Consider the following 14,368-nt stretch of genomic DNA (forward strand, 5'->3'; position numbering starts at 1 on the left):
CACATACAGAACTTTCAACATTGCTCATGAATAAAATTTACATTATTTAGTTTCACAAGAAACGTTCCCCTCTGCGAGACTGGATGTGTGTTCAAGTCAGCTCAACGGAAAAAAAAAACAAGGGTCATCAAGAATACATTCAGCAGTCACACAATATATTAACTCCATACAGTAGCATTCGAATCTCCATTCTTTTGAATCATTTCTTACTTCAAAGCTAATTTGCTCATGATTTTCTATCCAAACATGTGGCTTGACATAGCCGGGGATAGACAGAAAAATTAGGATTAAATCTGATTAAATAACTAACCAAATTCCCAGGGAAACATTAACTGAGTTCATGTGCACCACAACGGTCTGACAAAGGTCTCAATGCCTGAAACATCACATTCTCAGTTTTTCCATAAAATGATTTCCCAAATATGTCAGAGTATTGAGTGCCGCCTTCATTGTCTGCTTCAGAAAAGCCAGCATTGCAATGTTGAAGTTACAACACAGCAGCCACTACAGAGCCAAGGCTCCCTTGAGATTTACACAGTAAAACAAACAGTGGCTGTTTGGCAGGTTCCTTGACTCCTATTAGCAGTGAATATAAATAACATTGAACATCTTTCCAAACAATGTGTCCTTAGAACAATTAGAGTAGGAATTGCTAATTTGGTTAAATATAAATCATTACTGCATATGTGAGAGAAGAGTATAATGTAAGTGTTTGCATTCAGCTGCCATATCATGATTATCATCTTGGCACAGAGTTTCACAGAGTTGATCAAGGCAAAAGGAATGGGAATACATCTGAAAAATAAATACATAAAAAAAAAACAGTTCACATTTTGTTTTATGTGAACTTGTAATTTTGTAAAGGGGTTGTCTTTAACAACATAAAACAAACAAAACAAAAGATAAGTAAGGCATCATTGTGAATTTTCTGTCAGAGAGAGGGACACCAGATACTTATCAGACTTTCTCCATACATTCATAAATAAACTCAGTCATGTCATTAGAATTGACGTCAGTGCAATAAAACAAAATGGAACATAAAAGAACAAACGTCATGACAGTAATAGAAAGGCTGGCCCCCTCCCCTCTCTCTCTCTCCACTTCCTGATCAGTGATGGTCTTTGATGTCAGCAGTCCATTAAGTAGGTCACAGCCTATCAGAGAGTGTCACCAGGCCTCTGGAGGTGACAGCTCCAGGAGCGAGGCTTCAGCAGCTCTATGAAAGAAGGCTGAAACGAAAAACACCATCATATTAAGCTGAATTTCTGTCTAACCATAAAGGCTAAGTTTGGCTATTTTGGCCCTATACATAATTTGTCTTTTACATGCCTGTAGTACTTGGACCCACAGACAATATTGACTCCTGAGTCAGCTAGGCCTCTTGCTGCCAACAATGAGTCCAAACAGGGTAAGAAAAAATATCTCCAAAAAAGCCATTTGTTGGCTCCACAGGGGAGCTGAGAGTAAACGGAAAAGTTGCAAAGTAAATAAATTAAAATTAGCTCTGATTTCATGACACAATTCCGTCATTACACACACTTTCAGTAATCATAAAAATCAGAAAAACAGGTGGGTATAACTACCCACCTGCTGTGGGGTGAAAGTGTGTTACTGGTGGCGTGATCTAGTTTTGCGGACAGTTTGCGGACTGCTTTCCGGGCTGTGGATATTAATATGTCGGTTGGTTGCCATATCGTTTTCACAGACTGGCTTTTTTGGAGATATTTTGACATTTGGGCTCATTGTTAGCAGCAACAGGCTAGCAACGGACCTCACTGTTTGAACCGGCAGCCAATATTGTCTGCAGGTCCAATTACTACAAGTATGTAAGAGACAAATCATTTATATATATATATATATATATATATATACATATATACACACACACACATATATATATATATATATATATATATATATATATATATATATATATATATATATATATATATATATATATATATATATATATATATATATATACACACACACACACACACACATATATATATATATATATATATATATATATTAGGGCTGCAGCTATCGATTATTTTAGTAATCGAGTATTCTACCGATTATCCCATCGATTAATCGAGTAATCGGATAAGAAATACTTTTGCTTTATTAAAGAGCAATAGTAAATATACAAAAGAGAAAAGCTGTCCGCACGAAGCTGTCCATACGACACTGTGATTTACTGAAAACGAGGTGAAATAATAATTATTATTGATATTTATTACTAGGCCTAAATATCATACAAGTTCATAAGACTGGCTAATGTACATTTATTTACTATGTTGAAGGGTTGCCCTACACCTGCTGACCCTACTCACTGCAATCAAACTAAACTGAATATACCTGCTGTATTGGACTGGTGCATTTTAGGCTCCAATTGCTACTTACACCACCTGATATTTTGCTTTCTGGGGTATTTCATGCATCACTGTGAGGGGAGTAGGTGTGTGTGTGTGTGTGTGGGGGGTGTGTGTGTGTGTGTGTGTGTATGTGTGTGACTATCATAATAATAACATGAATGAAGCTCAGGCTTTCACAAATTGACTGCAGCATTTTATTTTCTGTGGTTATTTTCTTGAGCAAAACTTAGCTAACTTAGGGACATCATAACTAGCCACCATATTGATTTACGTTCTTAACTAGCCATTACATATAGCCATAATTAACGTGCATTCTTTACTAGCCTTCATCTCATCCCGTTTTAATATTAAGTGCTGACTCCGCCCACCCGGCCAGTTTCGGCGTACGCCGGTAGCAATTACAAGTGGACCCTATCCTACAGTCCCTGCTCTCAGCGGAGGGAAGGAGCTACGCTGTGTGTGGGAAGCGCTGTGACTGTCAGACCTCTCTGGATTAGACAAGCAAGTAGAGAAAACCGGCATCAGCCGAACCAATTTATTGCCAAATGCTTTGGGATTCAACACATTAACATTGCTTCCCATGGTCGGAAAAAGTCGGCAGATTTGTCGCTAGTCGCTTTTGAGAAATAAAGTCGCCAGGGGGGTCTGAAAAGTCGCCAAGTCTAGCGACAAAGTCGCCAAGTTGGCAACACTGGATCCGAAACTTTGGACACTTTCTGTCGTTTTCTCTGGCCTGTCTCTTCTCTTCGCCCCTCGCTATTTTCTCTCTCTTTCTCCAGCGCGTTGTGCAACAGTAATAATCATCCGTGCGAATCACTGAGTGTGTATATAGTTATATGGATTAAACGAAGCTTCGATGCAAAGAATTTGCATCGATGATTTTTAGTAATCGAGTTACTCGAGTTTCTCGAGGAATCGTTTCAGCCCTAATATATATAGATCCAAAATCACCAAACTTATTCATTAAACTCAGCAAAGCAATAACTGAATTTCAGCTGAATTATAGCCATGGGTATAAAACATACTGAACGTGTTTTGAGTGCAGCATGTCAGCAGATTGCACTGGGAAATGCTCTAGACTTTACCTCCTTCAGGGGGCAGTAGCGCTGGGCATACCACTCCTGGGAGTACAGACAGATAATGACCCCCTGACCCAGGAAGAGGGATGTCCACATGATTATGTTCCAGATGGGACCTTTCCTCTGGTCATGGAGGATGAAGTTAAACATCACTGTGAGGAGATGAATAAGGGAGAAAAGGGTGGAGGCATAATGAAAAGATAATGGTCAGAGAGAGTCACATAAATTGACCACATTTTTGTGTGAGTCTTTTTAGTAAGTTTAACTAAATTTGACACCAAGTTTAGGATAGAATGATATATTGAGAATCTAACATGTTTGACATTGTCCTGCCAAATTGGGTCAAATTCCTATGTGCTGTTAATGTATCTTTAGAGAGCGGTAAAGAGCGGTGTGTAATGTCTTTCCCCTTACTTCCAAAGCACATAAAGAGGCAGAAGAGAACGGGATAGAAGAAGCCAAAGCAGATTGCTAGAATGTACTCATGGACCACCGCAGACACCGTAAACACAAACAACATGGCTGCCGCTCTGAAACGCTTCCGGGACATCTGGAACAACGACAGGAGAGAGAACGGACAAGTCAAAACACCAGTGGATGGGAGGCAGCTCATAGATGAACATAAGCACAAGACTGTTTCATGTTATCCTTGAAAATTGGTGGCATATAGGTTTACTCTGATTAATGCATTTTCAAATCAGTGATAAACTTATGTAAAAAAGTGTCAAGGACATTTTGAAATGGTGTTTCATACTGAGGATGTAATTTGTGCCAGCATTAAAAAATAAAATGAAAATCAACATCAATACGCTACAGCAGACTGTTGCTGCTGTGGTTTTAAAGAGTATGATAGTGTATATATTGCATCATTAACAAAACCACTCACCCACAGGAAGTCCCGGTACACATAGTAGTACAGCCAGTCATGGACCACTACATTCCAAGTGCGATAATAATTGGCAAAAGAGGTTGAATTCCACCAATCCTGTGATGTGGAATCAAAATTAATTGAGTCAAGTATAAAATGCATCAAGAAACTAATTTAAAATTTTGTCATAGTAGATGACTGAGAGTGACTCTGCAGAATTTCTCTGAGTAAAGTACCTTGTAAAACATCCTATCAGCAAAACAAAGCATCTCAGCAAATGCATTGAGCCAACAGTGGAGGAAGGCAAAGAATGCCAGGAAGAGAACCAACACTCCTACAGAGGAGAGGAAAAGAAAGACAGCTTGTCACGAAAATGCAGTAGATAACACAGCATTTCTGCACCTCTCATCTCCCTGTATGAATACATGAAATTAAAAAGAATGAGTGAAGTGAAGGGGTGTATGCAATGTTTATCTGTTATAAAGGTCTTCCAGGAATCTACTGGCTGGGCCTACCTGGCAGGATGGAGTTGAAGACACAGAGGACCATGGCCCTCAGGTCGAACAGTTGCAGACTGATGCTGCGGAACTGAGGGATGCACAGCCGCACAAACACGTAATAGGCATAAAACAGACAGCCTAATACCTAGGGGTGAGGAAGGTGGGAGAGGGAGAGAAATTATCAGTCATGAAAATGGGCCGATATCATTTGCCTGCAGTCTTAAGCAACCAATGCCTCTAAAAACAGGAGTCTGTTATTAAACAAAAGTTGGTACCTGAAGTAACTTTGTGGCCACATAACCCCATCTGATCACTGGGTTCCTGCATGAAGTGAGAAACAAGGTTTTATCTATCACATGGCCTGCAAGAAGACAGTGTTCTGTGTTCAGTTATCAGAGGACATCAACAGTGCCAGTGGAAAAATAATGAAAGGCTCATTTTACCTGGGATACTTGTCTCTGTAGATGAGAGTCGGTGCAAACAAGAAGTAGAGATACTGAGAAATCTGAGGGACAACCGGACCGGGACCTGGAGATAACAGGAGAGATTCCTTATTAATCAATGGACAAAGAGAGAGAAAAGGGGAGTGATAAGGGGGAGAAAGCCAGTAGCTATGACAGAGGAAGAAATTGTGCCAAACGGCAAATACAGAACGCATGAAACACACACAGAAACAAAACTAAGTCAAAGAGAGAGAGAGAGAGAATGTGTTGTAGTTGGCAGGTTACATACTGGTCTTGTCTTTAGCCCAGGCCAGGACTCTTGGGACATTCTCCCTGACATAGGAGTGGGCTTTCATCATCAGACGCACCTGGAATCAGACACAGGATCAAAACAGACATGAGTGCCTATTAGAGACCATTAATACCGTTTTCTCTCTTCAAGGAGCATACAAAAGTACTAATGCTGACCTCCAATCCATTTGTCTTTATGTAAAAATGTAAGACTGCCAGGACGAACCTGTCCTGTGAACCTAGATCAGCTTTCTAACTGTGAATGATCAAACCAGACCCAGCTATACTGGTCAGCTACCTGTTCCAGTATGATGATGAAGCAGGATGCAGGTGGCATGCTGTTGCTGACCACCATGTAGGTAGGCAGGAATCCCAGTCCCAGAGCTTGGTAGAGCAAGAACGCTGAGCCAAACAGCAGGCTCCACAACTTGGGGTGACTGACAGACTGGCTCTGCGACCACAGCTGGAACAGGGTGTAGGGAACCAGCAACACAGACAGGAACATGCAGATCCACGTGCACACCACCAGGGGGAACTGTCCGAACGCATAGACCAGCAGGTCAAAGTCCAGCACCAGTCTGAAGCAGAGGGAATCAAGACAGACAGTAGAGATGAGAAACTTGAAGCCTCTGCTCAAGACATCTTTCATCGTTTTTATGCTCCAGCCCTCAGACCAAGTTCAGAGACATCAGTGTTAGACAATGTATTCCTTCAAAAAAAATAAATAAAATAAAATAGACAGTGGTTGAGGAGTAAAGCACACTGACTCAACAGAAAAGACAAAAATCCAAGGTGTATTTCATAGCATGCCAGCCAAGGTTTATATATTACCTGCCTTCGTCAATGAAATCTACCACCAGCGTGCTGAGGATAAAGAGTATGAGCAGGGCGATGAACATGTGGTAGATGGTCCTGATGTGATTCACCTCAAACAGCTCACTGTGGAAAAATAGGCAACAGGTGAGATGAGACATACAAGTATATGTCAAACAGCAGAGATCTCAGTGGTTCAAACTTCAGTCACATGCAGTTACATTTACATTTCATTTACATCCAAGTCTCAACTTACTCTAAGAGGGACCTGCGATTGACAAACTGCTTGCCCTGGCCCTGGGGCGGCCGAAAATGCCTAAAGGGAAACAGAGTGACAACGGTGACCAGCAAGTCTGATTTGTTGGAGGGGAAGGGTGAGCAGGACCAAGAGAGGAATAGGGAATCATTGTCCTGATGTGGTAAAACCCCATATATATACTCAATGCAAGTTAAAACAAAATTCAAGAAATATGTGCAGATACTATTTGACCCACATCTGGTGGGTCAAAACAGCATCTGACTAGATAGGCTAAAGAAGGGGAAAGGCAATACTTGAGTTTGCTCCTCTCCTTGTCTGACAGTGGGGGTGAGAAGACAGCAGGTACAGGAACGGGCTCCAGGCTGGCCGACTCTTCAACCAGACTGTCCACGAACTCACTGACCTGGCTATCAAACTGACGCATCAGGTCACTCTTCAGGTGCTGAGCAATGGCAAGAGACAGAACAGGTTATCATTGCAACTAATATTATAACAAACACACATTGTGTATACTTCTACAGCGCATTTGTGGCAATGACATATAGTTCTTTCTGAATACATGAAGGGGATTGTAGGAGTTGTGTGAAGATTTGGTGTTAAGGTGTGAAGATTCATCATTACAATTACATTTCACATTACTTTTTATTATTAGATACTGCTTAATAAAAGAAAAGACGCTTAGGAGAAAATGATTTTCTTAAGTGCTATCGAAGTGCCCTACAGCAAGCCACTGACTGAACCACTACCTGCTCAGTCAGTGAGCAGCGCCCCAATTTCCACAAGGTGGAAGTGTATTTTTTTAAAATGCTGCATGGTTGTAGTATTCACTGGCTCATCAGCTCTGTAAATCAAATAATGCCAGCGAATAATGCCAATCAAATAAACAGCGAGCGATACACATTTGCACACCCTGCATACGGTATATATATGCTCTTGCACTGGACTGTAAATTTGTAGCGCTGTAAACTGCAAACATTTGTGAACTTGTAAATCTGTCAATAGTGAACACAGTGAGAATTCTTTCAAGCCAATAGGAGCTCTAAATTAGCATGATGATGGCACTGTATCTGTATCATTTATCACTGTATCAAACATTGTGGTGACAGAGTATGGAGAGTATGGACTGGGATTCAAACCCACTTGATGGTGATAGTGTGTAACTGCCACAGTGTGATGATATCCATCCAACAGGCCCAGGAGGTTATTGGGCTTCTTTTGTAAACAACTGTTAATTCACCGTTTTGAGATTGCTGAAGGCCTCATAAGAAATTTTCTTAACTTTGTCTCATGCTCCACAGGGTCAAACCATGATTAATTTATTTTCAGACATGTATTCATTTTCTGATAAATAAACCGTTGTATTCCTTCCTTAAGACATCACAGCAACTGCAAAAGAAGTTCCAGAGCCAGTTCCACAGAAATTGATCTCACTTCATGAATCGCACCATCTAACCTCTGATCAAAAGGAACTGAGCACCTTCTCATTCATTCTACAATTTCTATTCCTGTTGGCCTCTTAGTCACCTTGGGTGTATTGGATTTACCTTGGTAAACAAACAATGTCTGGTTAACAATGACCAATAAAGAAAAGAAGCCTATAGTTATCCATCTCATATTTGTTTTTTAACTGGCCTATAGCACATTCTGGCATAGCATCTTCATAAACAATCCATAAAGTCTCCTGTGAGAACTTTGTCAGGAGAGAAATGTAGGCTAGATGACAGATCACTGCATCGTCCTGGCAATATTTCTGTTTATTAGGTCCTTTTCCTAATGTTGGAATAATAACAGGATTTGAAAAGAGTCGGGCCAAATCAGATTGCTAGGGTTTAATGATAAGATTAGAGCTCACACAGGATTAAGAGAGATTGAATCAGTCTAGCAGGGATTTGGCTCCACAGTGGATATCTCGAACAATGTCTGTTTGAATAAATCAGCCAAACTGTATTAACAAGTAAATAAACCTAACAATTAAACCAACTGGACTTTGGGATTACTCATAATTTAATCAAAGCCTTAACGCATTATTCTATGAGACGAGGTTACAGTATATGGTAATGTCTGTTCTAAAAATAGCAATAGGCCCTAAAATAAAACAAAGCTGCATCTCTGACACTGGAGGTGTGCTGTAGATCTGAGCTAAATGGCTGGTTGTTGGCAGGATAGTAAAACAACCCTGGAGGAAAGCCTTGAGCAGTTATTGGGTTATTCATGTTTTTTCCTTTAACAGGGAAAAGGAGGTTGTGGTAGAGGCCCATTCTAACATGCAGGAGAAGCCTTTTCCAAACCCAAATCATTGACTAACCTCTGCTTTCCTTTTCAGTTGTAGTTTTTTGCTGATCATATGCTCCACTTCAATTTTTCCTGAAATTGAAAAGAGAATACAAAACACATAGCATACAGTGAGGTAAGACTCATATCAACCTGTTGCCCTGTAAGAGGCAGCTTGCTATATCAAAATGAAGCTGACAGTCCTTTGGACACACCCAAACTGACAACAGAGCCAGCTGAGTTGCCAGGTTACCCTGTCTTAAAAGAACCTTGACCTGTACTCACTGACTCACATTAAATCAAATATTTAGATAATGACCAACAGATAACCTGCAACAGGCTACCTGTGGGGCATTTGATGAGAAGGCATGTGAAAAGAAATCCCAATCTTCTTCATGCAGAATTAAAAGTCCCTTTTATTAAGGGATATAAAAGACATTCCGTTTTATTGATTTTGAAACACTTGACAGTTTGTTAGTTGTGGTGTCATTCAGGAGTAAAGGTCAGGGGAATAGCAGGAACCATTGTGTCATGTATGAGTCATATCACAAAGGTCTTTAGATCCAATGTCGCAAAACTACAAAAAAGACACACCTCAGACCCAAGACAGTGTCTGGGAAGTAGGAAGTGGTGGTTGTCGTTGTACTGACTAGCTAAGCAACTTTGACTGATTGCCTTTAAGGTTATCTCCGGTTATTTCAAGCAGTACAATTGCAACCAGTCATATACTTGGTAGCCCTCTTTCTTTTAGGCCTGACGGTTGTCTGATGACGATTTGAAAAAATAATTTGTAAGACGTCAGTAATGTCACAAGGATTGCCCAAGTCTCCAGTCATGAGATCTTCATGACTGGAGACTTGGGACATCCTTGTGACATGACTGACCTCTGATTATATGGGTTATGGTGGAAGTGATTAATTTTGAAATTCACAAGAAATGCGGTGCTGTAATAATTCCAACTGAAGGGTATACGGTTACTGAACCAACGGTCAAAATGTACTGAATGGCCAAGATGCTTCATGAATAAATTATAACATTTGCATCAAACTCTCAAAAGTATTTAACATCTTTTGGATCCGGTGAATCATATGGGTGATTTTGTTCCATTTTAAAACAGCAATAATGCACATGATCACCAAAATAAAAGTTACAAATATTTGAATGCCTTCAGATCAAGCCAGATCAAGGCAACCAATAAATTACACAACCAGATGAGAGTATTTTCAATAGGGTTCACTTTAGGTTCCTACCACATTTTGGTACAACCCCACATTAAGTTACTGACTTCATTCACACCTACAGTACTCTACCCATCCAGCAAGATATCAATGAACTCTTACATCTAACCTGGGCCAAACAGTATAACAAAGACAACTGGCTTATTAAATTATACATTTTATTAGCTAACAGTACATTTTATTTTCAAGTTCTACAGCTTTGCTTCTTTGCTGCTAAGGTGATGAGTTTAAAGTTTCTCATCTAAACTGACAGATGGATCATGCCGCCCCATGGGACACATCATGCCAATGTTTCACTGTCATCATCACTTCCAATGATCAGTTAACTTACCACCGTTTCCTGTCTGTTAAGTGAGCGGTCATTATCTACCCTGGTTAACCGTACCAACCATACTCGAGTTCAAAGTACAACACATGATCTCATGTCCTTGACTCAGTGTGCTGGTCCATGTCAGCTATGTAGAGTGATAACTAATGGGATAATTACTAACTTTTTATAAAGGGGAGCAATGAGGAGGCAAAGTATTGTTTTCCATCAATGTCCTCTGAAAATCTACACTCAAAATACACCTTGCATCTCATAATTTGCATTAATAAAAAGGGGGATCCCTTCCCTTGCCCCCTGCTGATGAGGGAGTTCAGTCTCTCTCACCATTGCTGGTTATGTGGTTGTCTCCATTGCCTTGCTGATCCTCTCCTGGACTACTGTCCCCAACAATAGAGCTATTTAGGTCGGGGAAGATGGGCATCTTAGGGAGAGCTCGGCTACGGGACCGGAGGCCACTGTCATCTTCACTATCCATCCTGAAGAAAGAGGACGAAAAGTTATGTTTGAGAAAGAAGAAATAGTGATACACTTACCCAAATCAGTTCCTTCACAGCACTGTGTTGAGGATACAGGCAAATAAGCAGGCTAACGCTAGCCAACACATCGCTCCTCACGCCACCTCACATGGATAAAGAATGCCAGGGATTTTGAGTAACCCACCAGACAAAGCAAGCCCAGTTCACAATACAATCAGTCTCGCATGATACAGACACGTAGCAAATAGCTAGCTCACGACAGCTGATTTTAAAAGGTCAGTGTGACAGCCAGTGGCCAATTAGTAAGCTAACCAGCTGACAAGTTGTGCTAAATAACCGCCTGGTTTAGTGGTGAACATAAGCAGTACTGTCTCTGATAGTAGCTCATGCCTGGTAACGTTAGCCTGGGTAAGAGCCTGTCAAATTAGCCAACTTGTTGACGTTATCTGTCGTTAGCTAGCAAACAGGTTGAGAGAAATGCTGGCTGACACTGGCTGACATAAAAATGTTTTGCGATTTCCTCGATACTTACTCGTTTCACCGACCTGTCCCCCCTGTGCAGTCGATGTCCAGCGTGCCAAATATCTATTTCGGCTGTCTAACTTCCTTTATCACAACAATCTGAGCTGCTCACCTTCTCACTGAGTAAATACTGAAGTGATGATGATGATGATGAACGAGCGGCTGATGCTGATTGGCCAAAAGTCTCTCCTCCTTTCTACGTCACCGGCGCCCTCATGCACCCACTCTTGTGGCAAAGATCTGAGGAAGACTTGTCTGGTAGGTAATGCATCTAAAATCTTTCAATAGGCTATTTAAAATTCCTGCTTGCTTAAAGGCATATTCTCAAAATTCGCAATGCATGTTCAAATAATCCAAAAACGCTGTTTTTTAATATATTACATCCTGCCCTCTAAGTAAGACGTGATAGCTATGGTGAATCATGTTGTTAAACAATTTGAATGGGTCTTTTGAGTTGAGTGTGGCGAATTCAGTTAACTGCAGAGACACAAGGATGCATTTGTGAACATTTTCAACAAACACATTATCTTCTGCGATGTCATTCCATGTGAGAGCAGATCATAACCACAGATTTGCTTCCTATCTGTGATGCATATGGTCAGGGGGCACAAAACGGCCACACTTGACTTGTGTGGAAAATAATGTTGTTAGTATATTTCATTCTTCCTGACCGCCAGAGGCAGTGTTTAACACTAATATAGTCCTACACAAGGTAGGTCCAGAAAGTCAAGCGTGACCACTGATGACGCAGGGCACGATGTCTACATAACCTTATGCCTCTGTGATCAGGAAATCTGTTCTTTTTATATCTTCTCATAGCATCGCACAGTTTCAATATGTTCAGTTGGGTAGGTATAGCCTAGCTACAAAAGTAGCTGTAGCTAGTTGCTTGTATTCTCAAAACCCGCTATTGGTTGGAGCCTCGTTTTCCATCTTCCAGAGGCGGCAACCAGCTTTTTGTTTCTCTTCCTCTGCCCACCTTTCCTCACACTGGTGCTCCCGCCGGCTTCACAGTCCGGACACAGAGCTAATTGGATTGCCTGGACGGCACACCTCAGGTCAGTATTTCCCTCTGTCTTGTTTGATATTCGCCACTCAGGGAGGGAACTGCTCCTGGTCCGCCATACCTAGCATTAAATGCTATTAGGCCTAGTTAGTCTATCGCTCAGGTGGCCTCGCTCCGAGTGGGCTAACTTTGGCTACCTTTCAGTTAGCTAGGCTTACTTTTCCATTTTGCCCCTGGGTTAGTGGACTGCTCTCAGTCCCCCACACCTACAGTGGTTGGCTACCTATACTTTGAGTGTCTTTGCTAGGTGGTTGTTAGCTGAGCTGGCTAGGCTAGCTATCCACCTGCTTTCCTAGGCTAACTTCTCGCTCATTCAGCTCCACACAGCCGCCCGTTCGAGCGTGCTCACTGGGTGCACTGGGTGCTCTCACTCTTTGTCGCTCCATGTTTCAGCATTTTGGCGCTGGCTAGCTAGCGCTGTCTGTGGTTCTGAGCATTTGAGACAGGCTCTCACAGATGTTGCCTGTATGAAGACCAGCTTGCCTTAAAGGTTACTCCTTGAGGGCCGCTGGGCTAGCTGAAGTCGAAGCTCTTCTGCTAGAGAGTGATCCAGCCTGTTCCCTGAAGCACAGCTCAGGGGGCCCCTGATAAGAAACCCCGGGACGACACTCACACGGTGACATTGCTCTCTGCTGAAATGATAAAGGAGATTCTTCTTGCCACCCAGCATGGCAGTACTGAGCCCAGTCACCCTGCATCTGTAGCCCGTGGGACATCTCCCCCAAACAGGAGGATGGCACGCTGTCCACAGCCGCCTTGTGTACTCAGTTCACATTCCTAACGATGGTTATGGCTAGTCATCACAGAGGAAAGAACAAAAATCTACATTATTTCCTAAACTGTAAATTGTAACTAAGTTAAGCATTGACGGCACAGTTAGGCTTGATATAACTCAAACAGATGCACATGGCTCGATTTCATCCCACATGTTGAAAATGATCTTTTTATTTTAATAGTGCTGTACATCATGCCATTGATGACAAGGAGACAGAATGGGTTGACTTGCAGTAAAAAACGTTTCAAGTTACAAGGTGATTTCATTTGATAATTTGGGGCTACATAAAAATACAATAAAAAATAATAAAAACGTTTCAGATTTTGACAATTAAATAAATATACACAAAATACAGTACAGCACTGAGGAAAGTAATCCTATCAAAATTGTTCATGCAAAATATCTAAACACCATATATTTCTACTTTCTTTATGAAAGACATATTTACATAATTTCATTTTATTAATTTTCATCAGAATACATTGTTCTATCATTTCAGTGTCAAACACACACACACACACACAAACGCAAACACATACAAACACACACACACACACACACACACACACATGCTCAAACACTCATAGGCTACAAGAAGCAGAGGGGTCCCAAGACAGCAGTGATGTCAGGTACGTGGTGCGATGCCCCCCTCATCTCTACTCCCAGATCTCTGACAGGAAGTAGCTCCATATCCCCTCGATGGAGTTCGGTACTGCCCCGAACCCTCACTGCCACCTCCACCTGGGGTCAGACAGAACATGCCGTCATGCCGTGCACACGCAGACAATGAATGGAGGTGAACTGTGTGTCTCCTGTGCAACTACCGTAACAGTAGTTAGTTAGAGACTTTATTAACCATGAATGGATTTTTTTCCTGCAGAACATACAGAACAAGCATGACTGCTTTGCGTTGCTTCACTCTATCAAAAGTTGCAGCTTGTGGCCGTTTCATTGGGTGTGTTTTGTGGACAAGCATCCAAGACAATTCTCAGTTTGTTTAAAAAATTTGAAAAATGGGAAATGTGGGAAATAAATAACATAGAAATAGATAACTTTAGGAT

The 14,368-nt window shown here is 41.4% G+C and overlaps 1 protein-coding gene across 1 annotated transcript; it reads right to left on the reverse strand.

Annotated features, from left to right (window-relative positions):
* Positions 1–872: 872 nt before the first annotated feature.
* Positions 873–11,590, reverse strand: LOC144538405 (sterol O-acyltransferase 1-like). Its single transcript, XM_078282438.1, has 16 exons — positions 11,477–11,590; positions 10,793–10,944; positions 8,937–8,995; positions 6,925–7,073; positions 6,629–6,688; positions 6,391–6,498; positions 5,858–6,137; positions 5,558–5,636; positions 5,269–5,353; positions 5,101–5,146; positions 4,841–4,970; positions 4,562–4,659; positions 4,344–4,442; positions 3,872–4,007; positions 3,464–3,609; positions 873–1,229 (listed from the first exon to the last, which is right to left on the reverse strand). The coding sequence occupies exons 2-16, from the start codon at positions 10,941–10,943 to the stop codon at positions 1,158–1,160; spliced, it is 1,698 nt and encodes a 565-aa protein (XP_078138564.1). The 5' UTR covers position 10,944; positions 11,477–11,590; the 3' UTR covers positions 873–1,157.
* Positions 11,591–14,368: the final 2,778 nt, after the last annotated feature.

This window comes from Centroberyx gerrardi, unplaced genomic scaffold (genome assembly GCF_048128805.1).
Source record: "Centroberyx gerrardi isolate f3 unplaced genomic scaffold, fCenGer3.hap1.cur.20231027 Scaffold_149, whole genome shotgun sequence".
In the NCBI taxonomy this organism is placed as follows: domain Eukaryota; kingdom Metazoa; phylum Chordata; class Actinopteri; order Beryciformes; family Berycidae; genus Centroberyx; species Centroberyx gerrardi.